At 35.1% G+C, this 21,351-nt stretch overlaps 1 protein-coding gene across 8 annotated transcripts in view; it reads right to left on the bottom strand.

The window, feature by feature from the left end:
- The window catches only part of FARS2 (phenylalanyl-tRNA synthetase 2, mitochondrial), a 516,049-nt gene that overhangs the window by 351,067 nt on the left and 143,631 nt on the right, over nucleotides 1-21,351 (bottom strand). For all 8 annotated transcript variants that reach the window (XM_087437946.1, XM_087437948.1, XM_087437949.1 and 5 more), the window contains one exon: nucleotides 2,574-2,733. In XM_087437946.1, coding sequence (XP_087294072.1) covers nucleotides 2,574-2,733 — 160 coding nt within the window. The remainder of the gene's footprint in view (nucleotides 1-2,573; nucleotides 2,734-21,351) is intronic.

The following is a 21,351-nucleotide window of genomic DNA, read 5'->3' as shown; positions in this document are numbered from 1 at the left end:
ACTAATACATTGTACCATTTTAATATGAAATATTTCAAACTAAAAGAAATAAAAATTAGCAAACATCCATGCACCCACTGTTCAATTTGATCAAATCAAAACATTTTGTAATATTTTATTTCATATATTTTTTGTTTTAATAAAACACTATGAACACACTTGAAGCCTGGGTTGTACCTCCCTCCCTAATGCCATTCTCTGCCACCTAGAAAAAGATGCTAGTATGAAGTTGATGTACTCTTTTAAAAAATATATGTAGATAAAGAAGATATAAGGCCAGCCCCGTGGTGTAGCGGTTAAGTGAGCGCGCTCCGCTGCTGGCAGCCCGGGTTCGGATCCCAGGTGCACACCGAGGCACCGCTTGTCAAGCCATGCTGTGGTGGCGGTCCATATAAAGTGGAGGAAGATGGGCACAGATGTTAGCCCAGGGCCAGTCTTCCTCAGCAAAAAGAGGAGGATTGGCATGAACGTTAGCTCAGGGCTGATCTTCCTCAAAAAAAAAAAAGAAGAATATATATAGGATTATTTAGTGGTTTCTTAAATAGTACATGAATTATGCATTTGACCATACAGCAGTCAAGATATTCTAACAAACTTTGCTAAAACAGGGCAGCAGAGTCTTAATAAATTATAACAAGAATCCTTTTATATACATATCTCAGTTCACACAAAAGTAGGGGAAATCTGGAGGTGTGAAAAAGTAGAGGAGAATCAAGAGCAGTAAGTGACAACTCAAGTTCCAGCGGAGGGAATGGTAACTAAGACTCCTACATAAAAGGCCTGGACTTCAGACTACATCCTATTTTTCTATATCTTTGTCAACACTTACAAATGTTAGGTTTTGAAAATTCTTTTCACATATGAAGAATGACAAAGGATAGCTCATGGTAGTTTTCATTTGCTTTTCCCTGATTATTAATAAGGATGGGCATCTTTTCATAAATTCATTAGTCATGCTAGCTACATCATTTATCATCTTCGTGTTCACCCACTTCTCTCTTAGGTTAATTTTTACATGTTTTTTTGGAAAAGTTCTTGTATATGCTAAATGCTTATTTGATATACCACTACACTTCTATTAGAATGGCTAAAATTAAAATTACTGACCATAGCAAGAGTTGTTGAAGATGCAGAACAACTGGAATTTTCATACACTACTGGAAAGAATGTAAAATGGTAAAACCACTTCAGAAAACAGTTCAGTGGTTTCTTAGAAAGTTAAAATACACCTACCACATGATCTAGCCACTCTACTCCTTTGTATTTACCAAAGAGAAATGAAAGCATATGTCTATACAAAGACTTGTGCATGAATTGTGCACTTTATGTGAAGCTTTTTATTTTTTTATTTATGTGAAGCTTTACTTGTAATAGCAAAAAACTAGAAACAACCCAAATGTCTGTCGATAGGTGAATGGATAAACAAACTATGAAATGGAATACTGCTTAGCAATAAAAAGGAATGAACTATTGATATACACTACAACATGGATGGATCTCAAAATAATTATAAGTGAAACAAGCCAGACAAAAAACAAAAAGAGTATACACTATAGGATTCCATTTATATAAATCTAGAGGGTGCAAACTAATCAATAGTGACAGAAAGTAGATCACTGGTTGCCTTGGGTGAGGAGATGTACAGAAGGGCAAGAAGAAGAGATTACCAAGGGACAGAAGGAACCTTTTGGGGTGATGGACACGTTCATTATCTTGATTCTGCCGGTGGTTTCACAGGTGTATACATATGTCAAACTTATAGAATTGTGTAAATACATTCAGTGTATTGTATGTCAATTTAGCAGACTGTACACTTTAAATATGTATAGTTTATTTTATGTCAATTGTACTTCAATAAAGCTGTTCTTAAAAAAGTTCACAAGAATAAGAGAATAAAAGAGAATCCTAACCATGCTAGGTTAGGTCTATCTTCTAAACATTTTTTAAATGTAGGTCACAATTAAGGAAAATCTCTTAACCTTCTCTTTACACTCTCCTAAAAACAAACAAAATATTATCTCAAGTAAGTCAGAAATAGTTGGAGGGGGAGGAGGACATTACAGATGAACTATTTTCTTGGAGAAATAATGGAGGGCAAGTGACTAAAGTGAGAGTTCAGGTCTTAAAAATATTGTTTTTCCTCCAGGAAATTCATATTTTTGCTGTTGACAGTAGTAATAAGTATGTCAATATGTAAAATTTTCCACTGGTTTTTTCACATGGTTAAGAATCTTGCCCCATTGATCAAGTCTGACCTAATGATAATATAGTAATACAATAACACTAATCAGCTTGTACACTTTCTCCCCATTGATGGCACTGATCTTAAGCATTATCACTCTTATAAAAGGCTGTAATCATATTTCTTTCCCTAGCTAATCCCATTTTCATATCCTTCTGCTCCTCAAACAGAATGAACCAGGAAATTCATAAGTTCTATCTCACTAAGGACCTGAACCATTAAGCTGTAACTTAGACCAAAAAATCTGGACACAATTATCCTTAATGATTTCACGAAGATGGTCATTGTCAAATATTTAAGCCCCCAAAGACAAAAGCATTTGAGTACCTACCATCTCCAAAAAGATGTGTCACAAGCCTGGTAAGTGTTTGCTTAAGGTCAAACTCTACGAGCTTCACGGCCTCCATGGTATGTGTCTCTTGTTTATGGGCAGAGCGAGAACTTTGTTCAAAGAGCTGCAGGCTTTCTCCATCCTTTATGCCAGCAAATAACTGTAAATCAAGAGGAGTAATATAAATAAATAAAAATAGTATCCTCGCCAGTCTATATCAAAAAACATAATGTGGGAATAAAATCCATTCAGTCTTATAGTCAATGAACATACTGAAATTAACATTCATTTAGTATCAACTTTGAACAAAGCACTATGCTACATGTAATGGAGAATCTCTTCTAATCTTTGATAATCTCTCCATTTTACTTTTGCATTAACTTAGTCATTTCCTCACAAGAGACACTGTCCTCAATACTAGTGGAAGTAACAGTAAATCAGGCTTTCAGGCTCTAAAATTAAACTCCTGACCATCCCACTATGTCCTTACAGTGGGACCTGAGACTACGTAAGAAAGTATAGTCTAGGAATTAAATCCTATAAAGCCCACAAAACATGCTAGACTTTGCTAATGCTGTATCTCCAAAGCCCAAGACAGGGCCTGAAACATACTTCTGTCATTTATTGTCCAGATAAACTCTGGAAAGTGATACGGTAGCAAAGCCTCAGGTAACGATTTATAAGTAGGAACAATAATACTAGAAATTTTATGATAATTAAATAAAATAATGCATGAAAAGCATAGAGTACCTGGCACATTGTAATGGCTAAATAAATTGTCTTCATTATCATCACAATCACTATTATTAACCACAGCTAATATTAGTCATAAGCCGCTTTACTACTAAAATAAAGTGTCCCCATCTTTAACGACAAAGCAGATCTTTACTTGCTAGGAGATTAACTTAAGATGGAGAAGTGAGCAAATGAATCTATCATTCTTTCCACCTGAAGTCCCGTGAAATACAAAATAAAAAATGTTTTAATAAAAGAATGAATCAACCTCTGTTTCTAGTAATATTGGGCTGGATAATTAGAACCAAACCTCCTGATAAATCTATGAAAATATACAAAAATTCTTAAAAGCATTGAAGAAGTAACACAATAGAGAGGAATTACTAAACAAAACTCTATAAGAAAGCACAAAGCCAGAAAAAAGCCCAGCACGAAGCTGGAGAGAAATACTGAGAATATTTGCCTAGCCAGTATATCAACTGAAAAACTGAACATTGGTTGTGACAGTGTACCATGGCAAAGTGAGGCCAAAGTGAAAGCCCACAGTGCCTGACCAAGTTGGGATGTCAGATAAACAGCCCTAAAGGACTTATTTTCATGATAAGAATGAATACAAAAGTAAACCGGTTCTTGTATAGACTTGCAGCCAGGTGTCACATTATCTTGGCAATAGAGAGAAGCTCAGGCTGTGAAAATGGACTAAGGCAATCCTAGACTGGTAGTTCCTCTAAGTGCCTATCAAAATCAAACAAAAATCTTTTCAGAAAAAGATTCTACTATCCCAGAACTCAAATTATTCCTATGAAAGCTAAAGACAATGCAGCTGCCAAAGTCTTCATCTTTCAATACTTCCTCTAAAAATAACTTAGAACAACAACGAAAAAAACAAAACTATTAAACACCATGCCCTCAGCATGAAAGAGAGAGTACCCAAACTTCAAAATAGGTAATAACTGAGTGGGGAGGAATAAAGGAAGTAAAAGAGAAAATTTAGGGTTCCACAAGATTAAAAAAACCTAAAACATTAGAGGATTTACTAAACCATTCCCTACAATCCACCAAAAAATTCCACTAAAGACTCTGAGCTTTGCTATAGGAAGAGAAAAGGTACAAGAGAACTACAAAATCTTTGTATCAACCAAAAATCCACAAAAAAAGAAGAAAATTCTTTATAAAACTATAAAGAATTATTACCAAAATAAAAAAAGAAATACATTCAAAACAGTTCAACTGATGAAAATCTAACTCTCCTCCCAAAAAAAGAAAATCAAGAAACAGATGAAAAATGTAAGATAATACTTGAAAACTAAATTAAATATGCTCAAACAAGCACTTGAGGATATAAACAATTGCTTGAGTACGAAACTCAACGTTAAGAACAAAAACGGATGAAAAACAGAAAGAAATAAAAAGAAAATTGATTGAACTCAGGAAAGAAATAGAAGAAAAAAGTCACCTCAGAACTAAAGTCTAAACTACACAGCACACAAGGGATAATGAACTCAATGAAGATTTAATAAGAGGCATTGAAGACAAGTAAGAAAACACCCAAGAAAAGGACAATGAGATAAAGGAAGAAGGGTCAGAGAGAAAAGTGGTGGAAATGGAAGACATGCCAAGAAAGAATAACATTTATATAATTGGAGGTCCTGAAAAAGGAAAAACAAAACTGTGGAAGATAACTAATGGGCACCAGATAAAATGGATACCTGAGAAAAGGAACCTGGAAGGACCAAGAACAAGATACACCCTAGTAAAACAGACTTCAAAGATGAAGAATAAAAATCCTCAAGGCCTCCAGGCAAAAAGATCAAATAATAACTTAGAAGGGTGAAGCAATTAGACTAGCATCAGACTCTTTAAAAACAACACCAAAACAAGGCAACAATGGAGCCACATTTTCAAACAATTTAACAAAAAAAAAGTCTGGACCAAGAATTTCATATCCAACAATGCTGGCCTTTGAGTATCAAGCCTATAGGAAAAGCTTTAAACAAACAAGAAAATAAGGAATTTCACATTAATGAGCTCTTTTTGAAGAATTCACCAAAGCATGAGCTTTATTCAAGGCAAGAGATAACTAGGAAAATCTCAACAACAAAAAAACCTGATGGATAACATATTAACACAGAAAATTGCAGATATGAGACTAAAACAAAGCTAGGGATTAAGTTGGCAGATTAACATACAATTGTTATATGTCATAACAAAATAGAAATAAGGTAACAAAAAATGGAACAAGAGAGAATCAAAGTGGAAAGTGGAATACACTCATTGGTTATTTTATACATAATAGGTAATAGTTAAAGTAGATCCAAGACAAACTAGATAAGTTAAATAAGAAAACAGTGGAACAAGGGCATTTAAAAAGGTGTAAATATAAAAGTTACCATTAAAACAAAAATATAAACCTTTATAAAGAGGACAAAAATTTAACTCAAGAGCAAAGAAAACATATCTTGTAGAGAAAGAATTATAATAAATATAACTACAAAACATTATGACAGAGTTGATCTTACGACAAAAGTACCAGTCATATCAATAAATGTGAATGAGATTGACTCACCTCTTAAAAGAGAAGAAAACCAAAAACATTAAATTTGGTCACAAAGCATGACCCGACTAACTATATGCTGTACACAAAAGATATACCTAAAACAACATTAAAAATAAAGGAATGGACAGAGTATAACAAGCAAATAGAAACAATAAAACAACAAAAAATCAAGCATAGCAATCATAAAATCAGAAAAAGGAGAACTGAAGCAAAAAAACATTAAATATGACAAAGAAGACCTTGTATTAATTCTAAAAGTTTCAAATGACAAGAATGTATACTACTTATAATATCTACACATCAAATAAAAGCAATCACCTTTATTTAGAAAAAACCATAGGAGATGCAAAAGACACATTTAGAAACACTAATAAGAGACTTTAATATACCATTCTTAGTATAAGACCAAGTGCACAAAATTAACTAAGATAGAAGGCTTAAACAACATAATAAAAGGAAATATTACATATACATACATATATACACGTGTGTGTGTGTGTATATATATATATGTGTATCTTGATCCCATGATAATATAAAATATACTTTATTCTAAAGCGAAGAAAGTCCCCTTTTTTCTCAAGTTCTTTTTTTCCAGAGAACATTAACAAAAATTGATCATATATTAGGTCACAATAAAAATATAAGTACATTCCATAAAGAAGAAATAACAAACTAAACTCTGACTAAAATATTATAAAACTAAAAATCATTAACAAAAAAAGAAGTGAACACAAAGGCCCTTCTACCTATAAAATTGAAAAAAAGAAAAAGGAAAAAATCTTTCTGGCAACATTACAACAAAGAGATAATATGCTTAATCTATAAGAAAGTTTTAAAAGTTGACAAACGGTCAAAACTCAATAGAAAAAGGAGAAAAATAAATGAACAGACAATTCACCAAAAAAAGATATGAAAATGACCCTTAAACATACAAAAATGTATTTAAACAAAGAAACGCAAATTAAAACAACACTGACCTTATTTCCAAACTCCCACAATGGTAGAAATTAAGAAGCAAGACAACACATTATTTTGGTGAGCCTGGGAAAAGATGTACTCTCATATATTGTTGGTGGAAATGAAAACTTGGTAGAACCCTTTTGGAGGTAAATCTGGCAATATCCAACAAAATGACATTTGTGGTCATCTCCTGACTCTGTCCATCTACTTTAGCTATTTACTCTGCAGACACACCTCTAGAATTAATACATACGTACAATGTATTCATTGTAGTATTGTCGTAGCTGCATTGGAAACAAAGAAATATCCATACACAAGAGAGAGGTTAAAGAAGCTATGGTCTATCCATACAATGAAGTACTTAGGAGATATAATAAAGAATAAGGAAGATCTCTCCAAACTGACACGCAATGATTCCCAAGATGCACTGTTACATAAAAAAAGCAAAGTGCAAAAGAGCATATATTGGGAAAATAACAAAATATACATGAATCTGTTCAATGAATAAAACAAAAATAAACAAGCAAACAAACTCCATAGAATGATGAATCAGAAAATAAAGAGATTAATTACCTACAGAAAAGTGAGTGATAAAGACTGCAGACTGAAAAGAACTGGTGAATAGGAATGGAGTAAAAAGAATAAGGTGGTGAAAGGTGGGTTGAGAGAAAGGTGACACTTTTCTAAGTAAAGTTTTTGGTATAGTTCTGACTTTTAGAATCACCTTAATATTTTATCTACTCAAAGAATTTAAATAATTAAAATCTACCCAGATGTGTGATGAGAACTCAAAATGGAATACAATCAGTAACAATAGAGCTAATTCTATTCTAAATAAATGACAAAGCCACATTGAAGAGGGTGGAGAAGAAAAGAATTAAGCAAAGTAAATTTGAAAAACAGTATTTTAACTAGATATTCCCAAGTTAAAGAGAAAATAATTACAGCAAATATTGTACACTAGTTAGTAAATTTCTTTCCACAGAGTTATGTGTTCACATTTCTGAAACTACCTTATGTTCACTCTAGAACTAATTGAGTAAGTAAATAGATTGTGGGTAAGGAGAACCAAGTTTTTCACAGTCACTGACAAACAAAATGGGGAGGGCAAGAATGAGCCATGTGGTAATGACTTGGAATTGGAGGTCTCCATACGAATTCATATTGTTTAAGACATATACAGATAGATATAGAAATAGAAATAGATGTACACATATGTCCTAGTTCTGTTCATTGAGGGAACCTGGAAGTAATGACATCACGGTAGCAATAAGTACACTCAAGTCTGGGTTTCTAACTACCATTTTTTAATTAAAAAGCAAGGCTCCTTAAAGAAATGAATGATTTCCAGGGCTGGAGCAGAGAAAGTACAAGATGAACCTGGGACATCATGTGAGACAAAAAAATGATGAGAACATATCAAAGGACACAGGATACTACTTGAAGGGGCTCCAAATGGCCATATCTGGGTCAATTTGAGCAACAAAATAAATAATTTTAGTAATGGACCATTACCCACAAAATAAACATCCATCCATGAAGCCATACTAATGTAAATAATTAAATGAATAAATATAAAGGAGAGAAAGTAAAGGTCTTCCTAATAGTAAAATTCTAAAAAATAATTTTAAAAGGAATGATGAATAAAGAAAATAATCATTTGGCAAACACCAGAGAAGTAATCATTTCAAGCAACGAATATCAATGGCTTCTCAAGTTAGCAGAACAAAATATGATGAGAAAGGATATTTGCATAGCCTCAAAGTATCTTCCCACAAGAAACTTATTAATTACAAAGAGAAAAATAATAACTTGAAGGTGGAAAATCTAATAGATGCCATCTTTAACACCTGATCAGTTAACATCACCAAAAATGACACACATTGACACAATGTGCCTTGTGATGTAATGCATTAATAAGAGCACAAATAACTTCTCTGATAGTCTTACCAAAAATGTGTTACTTGAATATAGTGGCTGATCCCAAAATCATTACACAAGAAAATCAGCACATACTATTTAATATTCCTACAGATAAAGATAAATTTGTTTTTTCCTGGGATGAGAACTACTCCAAGGACATGTTAATTGGTGAAAAATAACGAGAACTGAACTAGTAAGATGAAATGGAAGGGAACATTGCATTAGTAGCGGTACAGAGAAAAGCTCTTTGTCAAAACGCAGATCCAGGGGCCAGCCCAGTGGCATAGTGGTTAAGTTCACATGCTCCACTTCAGTGGCCCGGGGTTCGCAGGTTCAGCTCCGAGGCACGGACCTACGTAACGCTTATCAAGCCATGCTGTGGCGGCATCCCATATACAAAACGGAGGAAGATAGGCACAGAGGGTGCTCAGGGCTAATCCTCCTCAGCAGAAAGATGAGGATTGGCAATGGATGTTAGCTCAGGGCCAACCTTCCTCACAAAAAAAAAAAAAAAGGAAATGGATCTGGATGAATAGAAATGAAGCATTTTCTCACAATTATACATTAAAAAACAATTCACACAATGTTGAAGGTTTAGAAAGAAGAATAGAGCTGGGTCTTGCAGAATAAGTCTGGTGTAACTAACAAAAGATATGAAAAGGAGGCCCACAAGGTGACTGCCCTACTCTGTATCTATTTCAAAAGATGAAGATCACTTTTATTTTTTTTAAACTGACATATATCATTGTATTAGTTTTAGGTATATAACATAATGATTTGATAAATGTATATATTGTGAAACGATTACCAATAAGTTTAGTTAACATCCATCACCACAAACAGTTACAAATATTTTTTCTTATAATGAGAACTTTTAAGATCTACTCTCTTAGCAACTTGCAAATATACAATACAGGATTGTTAACTATAGTCACCATGCTGTAAATTACCTCCCCAGAACTTACTTATCTTATAATTGGAAGTTTATATACCTTTGAACAACTTCACCATTTTGCCCAACCCCTACCTCTAGCAATCAGCCATCTGTTCTCAGTTTCTATGAGTTTAGATTTTTTCAGATTCCACATGTAATTGACATCATACAGTATTTGTCTTTCTCTGTCTGACTTATGTCACTTAGCATAATGCCCTCAAGGTCTGTCCATGTTGTCACAAATGGCATGATTTCCTTCTTTTTTATGGCTAAATAATATTCCTGTGTGTGTGTCTGTGTGTGTCTGTGTGTATACACACATCACATTTTCTTTATCCATTCATCCACTGATAGACACAGGTTTTTTTCATGTCTTGACTATTGTAAATAATGCTGCAATGAACGTAGGGGTGCATATATCTATTCGTGATAGTGATTTCCTTTCCTTTCCTTTGGAAAAATCCCCAGAAGTAGGAGTGCTGGATCATATGGTAGTTCTATTTTTAATTTTTTGAGAAACCTCCATACTGTTTTCCATAATGGCAGCACTAATTTACATTTCCACCAACAGTGCACAAGGGTTCCCTTTTCTTCACACACTTATCAACACGTTATTTCTTGTCTTTTTGATAACAGCCATTCTACAGGTGTAAGGTAATATCTCATTGTAGTTTTGATTTGTATTTTGCTGATGATTAGCAATGTTGAGCAGCTTTCCATGTACCAGATGGCCATTTATATGTCTTCTTTGGAAAAATGTCTATTCAATTCCTATTCCCACTTTTTAAATGAATTACTAGTTTTTTCTATTGAGTTGTATGAGTTCTTTATATATTTTGGATATTAACTCCTTATCAGATATATGATTTACAAACATTTTCTCCCATTGTGCCTTTTCATTTTGCCTTTTCCATAGGTTGATGGTTTCCACTGCTATACAGACGCTTTTTAGTTTGATGTAGGACCACTTATTTCTTTTTGCTTTTGTTGCCTTTGCTTTTGGTGTCATATCTAAAAAATCATCACCAAGACCTATGTTTTCTTCTAGGAGTTTAATGGTTTCATGTTTTACATTCAAGTCTTTAATCCATTTTGAATGGATTTTTGTGAATGGTGTAAGATAGTGGTCCAGTTTCATTCTTTTGCATATAGCTGTGCAGTTTTCCTAATATCATTTACTGAAGAGATCATTCTTTACCCATGTATATTCTTGGCTCCTTTTTTGTAAATGAATTGACTATATATGCATAGGCTTATGTCTGGGTTCTATATTCAGTTCCATTGATCTATGTGTCTGTTTTTATGAAAATACCATAATGGTTTGATTTCTATAGCTTTTTAATATAGATTGAAATCAGGAAGTGTGATGACTCCAGCTTTGTTCTTTCTCAAGATTGCTTTAGTTATTTGGGGTCTTTTGTGGTCCCACACAAATTTTAGAATTGTTTGTTTTACTTCTGTGAAAAATGTCATTGGAATTTTGATTCAGACTTCATTCAATCTGTAGATTTCTTTGGGTGATATGAATACTTTAACAATATTAATTCTTCGAATCCACGAGCATGGACTATCTTTCCATTTATTGGTGTCTTCAGTTTCTTTCATCAATGTCTTATGAAATGTTTTCAGTGTACAGGTCTTTCACCTGCTTGGTTAAGTTTATTCCTAGGTGTCTTATTCTTTTTGATGCAATTGTAAATGGGACTGTTTTCTTAATTTACTTTTCTGAAAGATCATTATTATTTTTGTATATTGTATATTATTATTTTTGTATATTGATTTTGAATTTGTTTATTAGTTCCAACAGTTTTTTGGTGGACTATTTGGGGTTCACTATACATAATATCAGGTCATCTGCAAATAGTGACAGTTTTACTTCTCTCTTTCCAATTGGGATGCTTTTTCTTTCCTATTTTTTTTTTTCTTTTTTTTGCCTAATTACTCTGGCTAGGACTTCCAGTTATACGATAAATAAAAGTGGCAAAAGTGGGCATCTGTATCTTGTTCCTGATCTTAGAGGAAAAGCTTCCAATTTATCACCATTTTTAGCCATGGACTTGTCATATAGGACCTTTGTTATGTTGAGGTATGTTCCCTTTATACCCGCTTTGTGGGCATTATTTTATCATTAATTGATGTTGAATTTTGTCAAATACCTTTTCTGCATCTATTGAGATGATTATATGATTTTATCTTTCATTATGTCAACATGGTGTATCGCATTGATTTGTGGATGTTGAACCAACCTTCAATCCCTGGAATAAATCCCACTTGGTTGTAGTGTATGATCCTTTTAATGTATTGCTGAATTCAGTTTGCTCATATTTTGTGGAGGACTTTTGCATCTATGTTCATCAGGAATACTGGTCTGTAATTTTCTTTTCTTGTAGTATCCTGTCTGGTTTTGGTGTCAGGGTAATGCTGGCCTTGTAAAATGATTTTGGAAGTGGTCCCTCCTTTTCTATTTTTTGGAAGAGTTTGAGAAGAATTGGTATTAATTCTTCTTCAAATATTTGGTAGAATCCACCAGTGAAGCCATCTGGTCCTGAACTTTTGTTTATTAGGAGGATTTTGATTACTGATTCAATCTTATTCATTATTGGTCTGTTCAGATTTTCTACTTCTTTATGATTCAGTCTTGGTAGGTTATATGTTTTTAAGAATTTTATCCCTTTCTTCTAGATTGTCCAATTTGTTGGTGTATAATGGTTCACAGTAGTCTTTCATGATCCTTCGTGTTTCTGTGGTATCAGTTGTTACACCTCTTCTTTCATTTCTGATTTTATTTATTTGAGTCCTCTCTCTGTTTTTCTTGTTGAGTCTAGCTAAAGGTTTGTCGATTTTATCTTTTCAAAAAACCAAGTCAATTTCATTGATCTATTCTATTGTCTTTTTAGTCTCTGTTTCATTTATTTCTGCTCTGATCTTTGTTATTTCCTTCCTTCTACTAACATTGTGCTTCATTTGTTCTTCTTTTGCTACTTCCTTGAGGTGCAGAATTAGGTTGTTTGGGATATTTCTCGTTTCTTAATGTAGGTGTTTATTGCTATGAATTTCCCCCATTAGAACTGCTTTTGCTGCATCCCATAAGTTTTGGTATGTTGTATTTTCATTTTTCTCAAGCTATTTCTTGATTTCTCTTTTGATTTCTTCTTTAACTCATTGGTTGTCCAGTAGTACATTGTTTAATCTCCACATATCTGTGAATTTTCCAGTTTTTTTCTTGTAATTGATTTCTAGTTTCATACCGATGTGGTTGAAAAAGATGCTTGATATGATTTCAATATTCTTAAATTTATTAAGACTTCTTTTGTGGCCTAACATATGATCTACGTTGGAGAATGTTCCATCTGTGCTTGAGAAGAATGTGTACTGTACTGCTATTGGATGCAAAGCTCTGTAAATGTCTGTTAAGTCTATCTAGTGTAATGTGTAGTTTAAGTTGTATGTTTCCATATTGATTTTCTGTCTGGATGATCTATCCATTGATGAGAGTGGGGTACTGAAGTCCCCTACTATTATTGTATTGCTAGATATTTCTCACTTTAGGTCTGTTTGCTGTATATATTTAGGTGCTCCTATATTGGGTACATAAATATTTACAAATGTTATATCCTCTTTTTGGATTGACCCCTTTATCATTATATAATGACCTTCTTTGTCTCTTATTACAGTCTTTACTTAAAGTCTATTTTGTGGAATAAGTATAGCTACCCCAGATTTATTTTAGTTTCCATGTGCATGGAGTATCTTTTTCCATCCCTTCACTTTCAGTCTTTGTGTGTCCTTACATCTGAAGTGAGTCTCTTATAGGCAGCATAGAGTTGGGTCTTATTTTTTTATCCATTCAGCCACTCTATGTCTTTTGATTGGAGAATTTATTCCATTTACATTTAAAGTAATTATTGACAGGTACAAACTTATTGGAATTTTGTTTCGTTTTGTTTTTTTGGCTGTTTTGTAACTCCTTTGTTCCTTTCTTCTTCTCTTACTCTCATCCTTTGTAACTTGGTGATTTTCTGTAGTGGTATGCTTATATTTCTTTCTCTTTCTCTTTTGTGTATCTATTATAGATTACCATGAGGTTTGCATAAAACATCTTAGAATTATGGCAGTCTATTTTAAGCAATAATAACTTAAGTTAGAACACATTCTAAAGCTCTAAAGCTCTACATTTTTAATCTACTGTCCATGTTTTATGCTTTTGATGTCACAATTTACTTATCTTGTGTATCTACTAACAAATTATTGTAGTTATAATTATTTTTACTACTTTTGTCTTTTAACCTTTGTATTAGATTCATAAGTGATTAACCCACCACCATTACAACGTTAGATTACTCTGAATTTAACTATATGTTTACCTTTACCAGCAAGATTTATATGTTTTCATGTTACTAATTAGTGTCCTTTCATTTCAGCTTAAAGAAGTCCTCTTAACATTTCTTGTAAGGCCAGTCTAGTGGTGATGAACTCCTTCAGCTTTTGCGTGTCTCGAAAACTCTTTATCTCTCCTTCAATTCTGAAGGAAAACTTCGCTGGTTATAGTGTTCTTGGTTGGCAGTTTTTCTTTTCTTTCAGCACTCTGAATATACTGTGCCACTCCTGCAAAGTTTCTGCTGAAAAATCTGCTGACAGTCTTATGGGGGATTTCCCGTATGTAACAAGTTGCTTTTCTCTTGCTGCTTTTTTTTTTTTTTTTAATAATTTTTATTTATTTATTTTGTTCCCCCAAAGCCCCAGTAGATAGTTGTATGTCATAGCTGCACATCCTTCTAGTTGCTGTATGTGGGACACGGCCTCAGCATGGCTGGAGAAGCAGTGTGTCGCTGCACGCCCGGGATCCGAACCTGGTCCGCCAGCAGCGGAGCGCAGGCACTTAACCGCTAAGCCACAGGGCCGGCCCTCTTTTGCTGTTTTAAAAGCAGAATCTTAAAGATTCTCTCCTTATCTTTAACTTTTGACAATTGAATTATAACATGTCTTAGTGTTCTTCTTATTTCAAACTCTTTGGGTTTCCTGGATCTCAAAGTGTGTTTCCTTTCCCAGGTTAGGGAAGTTTTCAGCCATTATTTCCTCAAACAAGCTTTCTGCTCCTTTCTCTCTCCTTTCTCCTTCTGGTACCTTCTATTATGCAAATATTGATCCACTTGATAGTGTCCTGTAAGTCCCTTAAGGTATGTTCACTCTTTCTAAATGTTTTTTTTTCCCCTCTGATTGGATGACTGCCAATGCCCTGTCTTCAAGTTCACTGATTCTTTCTTCCATTTCATCTAGTTGGCTGTTGAACTCCTCTATTAAATTTTTCAGTTCAATTATTATTTTCTTCAGCTCTGTGATTTCTATTTGGTACTTTCTTATATTATCTATTTCCTTGTTGAAATTCACACTTCGTTCATGCACTGTTCTCTTGACCTTGGTGAGTATCTTTATGACCATTATTTTGAACTCTTTATCAGGTAAATCATTTATCTTCATTTCATTAAGGTCTTTTTCTGGGGTTTTATCTTGTTCTTTCATTTGGAACATATTCCTCTCTTTCTTCATTTTTCTTAACTCTGTGTTGGTTTCTGTGCACTAGACAAAACAGTCCCATCTCTCAGTCTAGAAGGAGTGGCCTTGTGTAGGAGATAAACTTTATCATTCAAGCTTGTCCTAGTTCTTGGTTTCTCAAACCCTTGTGATTGTCGAAGCAGCCTTCCTTGTTCTTAGTGGCTCTCAGTAGTTGATGCTGTGCCAAGACCTGTCAGTGCCTCAAAGGGGAAGACCTCAGTCAGCCCTTAGATGCAGGCTGACTGGAATCCAGACCCTTAGGCAGCAGCTTTTAAAGTATGCAAATATACCTCTTCGAAGGGAAGGCTAGGAGATGGAAGTTTCTGTCTGCTCCCTCTGCACTGAGCCCTGGGGAGACAGCAAGTTAAGAACTGTTTCTTTCTTTGCATCCAACCTGTTGAACCTGTGAGCACAAGCCCCGCTGGCCACCAGAGCCAGGCTATCAAGGGATATGTACTCTGGGCAGTAGCCACAAGAACCAGGGTGCCAGATGAAGATCACCTTTTTTAAAGGATGTAATATGGTTCTTGTACCACTTCAAAAGTCAAAATGAGTGTCATGTAAATAGCTAATGAGCACCAAGAAAAAAAATCCTTTTATACTGCTGTTATTTAAGGACACTGAATGTTTAAAATTAAAAAAAAAAAGCAAAACTGTCCTTTGTATTAACAATATGGATATCTCAAAGTGACACTTGGAGGTAAAAACAGCCACTGCTACATGTCCAAAAGGTACAAGAGGTATGAAAGGTACAAAAAAACAAATATTTCTCATCAAATGCCATCCAATTAGATATTTCTTAATTGAATACTTGAACTCTAAAATCCTGTGTGAACAAAAAAATCTTTATGGTTTTATTATAACCTTTATATATATATATGTTTTTATACATATTAAATTGGCTTTATGCTCCTCTGCATTCTGAAGCTTATACAGTCTCTTTTTTGGCGCCAATATCATACCAGAAAAAAATGGAATTCGCTCTCAAATTTCCACTCAAGTAAAGGAGAGATACTTGATCATTTAGGAAGTCAGATGCTGAGGTCACAGCTTTAGTCCAATGTGGTGATTCTCCTGGTTTTCATGGGCAAAAACTGAGGGTGACCATTCCTGGAAACAAAAACTAAAGTAAACATTCTCTTAACCTGAAAGTGTACCACAACACTCAAGGCTGCCTCATCAATCGTGCCCCTTCCATAACACACACCAAACAAACATGTTGTTGAATAGATGACAGATGAGCATCAGGACAGTTCTCGTCCTTACACAGGATGACAGCTCTAATGCATGTGGTCACCGAGGAACAGAGTGCCTTTCTCCAAAGTCATATTCTTGCCTGATAACATTAATTACACCTCATATTTATAAGGTTATTATTATTTTAAAAGCACTTTGCTGATCTGTTCATTACCCCTTTCTATCTGCTACAAGATCCTCCCCATCATCACCCACAGACTCTCCCACTCCTGCTACAACCACTTTACACAGATGGAATCTAAATCCCTCAGGGTGTGTGTCTTGCCCAAGATCTCACAGTTAGCCCATCATAATTCTAGGAGTCCACTTGTGCACTACATGCTTCATTATGGCCAATTTAGTTTTCAGTAGATCATTCAGAAGCACTGGCATGTCTGTGTAGGTACAGAAAACATACCAAAAATATTAGGGGAGGATGGGGATGGTTGAAGCAACAAATTCAAAATCCACCAGTGTTTCCCCAAAACCGGCACACATTCTATTAAGAAGATTTAGGGAGGTATTGAGATACTTTATTTTAATAGTTATGTATTAATTAATTGTGTACTAAAAAAATACGTAACTCCCATATCAAACCCATAATTTCATAGATAGTATAGCTTAGGACAATGCTAAGCAAAAGAAGTCAGTCACTTTAAGACTATTTTTTTAAACTATTAATATTTAATAGTATATACAATATATAAGTATAACCAAAAATACCTGTAATATACACTAAAGACTAAAGTTTGGAAAACGCTGAAAAAAGGAAAATTCATAATGCCATCTGCACAAGACAACACAGACAAATAAGACTATGTAAACAAGTCAGCTATTATTTCTAGAGGAAATATAATATTGAAGCTGAAAGGGACCTTAGAGATCAACTAAGCCAATCCCAAACAAAGAAATGAAATCTAGAAAGGTAAAGATCCAGAGAGGCTAAGATCACTTAGCCAATTAGTGACCAAGAGGGGACTAAAACACTCATTTCACCCCTGATTCCAAGGACCTTTAAGTGGCTGCCTCTTACTTAGCTTTATGTTTGAGAGACATCGACTGCTGATGAAATTAAATTAGATTTCCATTAACTGAACACAATAGGCTGTGTCATTTGTTTTTCCACTAGGATTTCTTCTATTTCTTTGACATTTTCTTAAGTGTCCTTGCACAAACCCAAATGACCCAGAACACAAATTTCACCCCTACTGCACTGCTTACAGAAGCCCGGGCAACTAGTTCACAAATGAAAAAAGAACAGGTGTAAGAAATTAATTCTAATCGGGTTTAAGAATAAAAGTAGATTGCACAGCCAATTAAATTTAAAGTTTAGAAAGCCAAAAGAATTTTTCAAAATGGCCCAGATTTTAAACACACACTTAAAAAGCAAATAACAAAGCAAATAGTCAGAAGAGTAATATTCATCTATGCAAAACCCTGTGAGTTAGCCAAGTATAAGTGGGGCCTGGATGAAAGCAAAATTTCAAGGAGTTATTTAGGACTGGTCCGTGGTTCCCAAAGCAGTCATTTTTCTACTCAGCTATTTAAAAATATCCATAGGTCATTGGTTTAATCTATATGGTCTGCCTTACATATTAATGCTAACTACTTACTCACCCTGTCTGAGGTCCTGTAACAGATACAATGACCCTATAACGAACTTGGCTGCTGCTGCTTACACTACTATTGGCTAACAGTAACTGATCATTCACTATATTTGCTACCTTATTGGGAGCTTACCTTACTAACTATATGGTTTTATTTAATCCTCACAATCCTTATTATTTTCCCATTTTTCATATAAGAAACCTGAGGCTTAGAGAAATTAAGTAACTTGCCACTGTTATACAGTAAGTGGTGGAGCTTGAATTCAAACCAAAATCTGACTCGCAGATTCTAGGCTTCATGGCTAGAAGGTTTCTAGGCTGTTATTTCCATGACAGCATATACATTATCATCTTTTTGGCTTCAGTGTAAAAAGGATAGATAAAGTCAGACGGATGGGATTAAGAACTAGACATAAAACATGAACAGAGATGAGCAGCTGTGGTTTCACACACCGATACTGCTTTAGGCACTCTATGTAAAATAGTGATTATCCTAATTAAATCATTATTATTACACAAGGTCCAATAAATCCCTCAAAAAATGATAATTAAGATTTGCCTTGCAAATGTATTAATATGTGCAACTGCATCAATGTGAACAGGTATTTGAGGAGAATTGCTTTGTAACCAAAACTGAGCCACAACAATGTTCTGCATCATCAACAGGAAGGCTTTGTGTGGTAGAGGCCACACAGACTTCAAAGGCAACATCAAGTGTAGGGAGCTGATATTCCGGTGACACCTATTACGACACCAGTGCTTGATGCAGGTGATCTCAACCCTTTCCTCCTTATCTAAAGGAAAACAGCAGTAGAAATGTGGAAAAGAAATGCTTTGAGTTGAGCAAATAATCCTCATGCAGGTGAGAAAGCAGAAATATCACTCAAACCCAAAAGTGGTTCAGAAGAAACCCTCCAGAAAGGAAAGACAAGGGTTTGTGATATTGTTGTTTTTATAAAACTCTGAAAGATGACATATCATAGAAAATAATCAAAATAAAACCTTAATTCAAGTAGTCCCTGTGGTGGCTGGGGGCTCATAAAAGGCAACGTCCTTCAAGGGTACCAAATGAGAACATTTTAATCATGTGGGATGCACAAGAGCACATGTTCATTGCATTTTAACTTAATCTTAATGCTGATAAAATAATTCCACCTTTCCTGCCTGAGGCGTCAGGGCCCAGGCAACAGGTTTGGGGGCTAGCCTAATCTCACAGTAAAAGAAAAAATTAGGCTCACTTTCTGAATGACCTAAACAAACTAAGGAAGTACTGGAACAAGAAGACTGTGGTAGCAGCGTCCAGACAACATTTAGAAAGGTAAATCAGAGGGCCGGCCCCGTGGCTTAGCGGTTAAGTGCGCGCGCTCCGCTACTGGCGGCCCGGGGTTCGGATCCCGGGCGCGCACCGACGCACCGCTTCTCTGGCCATGCTGAGGCCACGTCACACATACAGCAACTAGAAGGATGTGCAACTGTGACATACAACTATCTACTGGGGCTTTGGGGAAAAAAACAGGAGGAGGATTGGCAATAGATGTTAGCTCAGAGCCAGTCTTGCTCAGCAAAAAGAGGAGGATTAGCATGGATGTTAGCTCAGGGCTGATCTTCCTCACAAAAAAAAAAGAATAAAGGAGTATCCACATTAAAAAAAAAAAAAAAAGAAAGGTAAATCAGAAACAGAAGGTTTTCAAGTTACAAAGAATTTCTGTATTATAACATTGAAACAGATATGATAAAGTCACTTCAACAGCATTTGAAATTTTAGCCAGTTGGTAAGCGAATCAGGCACTACTATGTCACCAATTTAGTTAATTCTAGGTTCATAAGTCAATGTTTTGCCTGAGGTAATAGAGCAAAAGGCTAAAGCCCTATGGGACAGACCATACCAGCATTCTTCCTCTGCATAATATCAAATGCAAGTACAAGTAACATGAGTAGTGAATAAATAACCCAAGAAAAAGTTAACAGAACAATACTGCTGGGTGATACAGCCAAATAAAATAGTTTAAGTAGACAGGTTGAGTACAAGAAAGAAAATAGGTGATAACAATGAATTCAGGCTATGCAAACCAGTATTTAATAAAGAAGAAGAGGAGGGAAGTGGAAGGAGCAGGGGAAGGAGGAAGAGGAGGAAGAGAAGGTTGAGGAGGTGGAGCTTCAGAATCTCAACCATAGTATCCATATGACATTCTGGCTGGCTTGATGTGCTTGGTCTTAAAATGAAGCTACGCCTACAGTCATAAAACATTTCTGTAAGTTAATATTTTAAAAACTGTTTAATTTAGCTGTATGACTCTATTACAAAGGATCTGACTCAAAAGATTACCAGCTTAATTAGATGGAAAAAAATTAAAAACAATAGTCTCTGAGTAACAAGTAAAGAGAATTCTTGGGAGCACTGTGGGGTGGGGTTTGGGTGAGGACAATAAGGCTGGGAAGTGAAAACCCAAAGGTGCCCATGGAATACAAGATAGTTGTCTGTATGACAAAGATTTCTTTTTGAAGGATTTTAAAATTTCCTGGTGCTGGGAAGTGAGTGCCAGAGAATTAAGTTCTACCTGGAGGAATGGCTCAGAACAACAACTGCCCACCGACAAGAGAATAAGGGACTTGGAGAGAAGAGACAGGCTCATTCAAAAATTTTCAGAATTATTTCACTGGAGATTACAAGATACACATGCTCTCCTCCTTACTTACAAAATTATCAACAAACTCCACATCACTCATTAATGACTTTGCTATGCCTGGACTCTTACAGGAAATAAAAGAGGTTCCTAGTTGTGTGTTCTGCTCAGCGGGAAGTGAAAACGGAGAGTGAGCTAGTGAACAAAGATGTAATGCTAACCAGAAGAGACATTTTTATTCCAAACTGTATAGCTTAAAAATTATAGGCCAGTATAAAATCAGTGCCATCTAGAGGCAAAGAGGATAGGGAATTGTGTTATCACTGGTGATGGTGCACGATCTTTTCACCAAAAAAACACTCTTCATTATTCATCCCTCATGAACCCATTTTTTTTTTAACTTTTTTTTTTGTGTGTGTGAGGAAGATCAGCCCTGAGCTAACATCCGTGCTAATCCTCCTCTTTTTGCTGAGGAGGACCAGCCCTGAGCTAACATCTATTGCCAATCCTCCTCCTGTTTTTTTCCCCAAAGCCCCAGTAGATAGTTGTATGTCACAGTTGCACATCCTTCTAGTTGCTGTATGTGGGACGCGGCCTCAGCATGGCCAGAGAAGCGGTGCGTCGGTGCACGCCCAGGATTCGAACC

The sequence above is a fragment of the Ceratotherium simum genome, chromosome 13 (genome assembly GCF_057802395.1).
Source record: "Ceratotherium simum simum isolate JZ-2026a chromosome 13, ASM5780239v1, whole genome shotgun sequence".
In the NCBI taxonomy this organism is placed as follows: domain Eukaryota; kingdom Metazoa; phylum Chordata; class Mammalia; order Perissodactyla; family Rhinocerotidae; genus Ceratotherium; species Ceratotherium simum.
The sequence above is the reverse complement of the archived record's forward strand: the minus strand, read 5'-3'. Positions and strand labels throughout refer to the sequence as shown.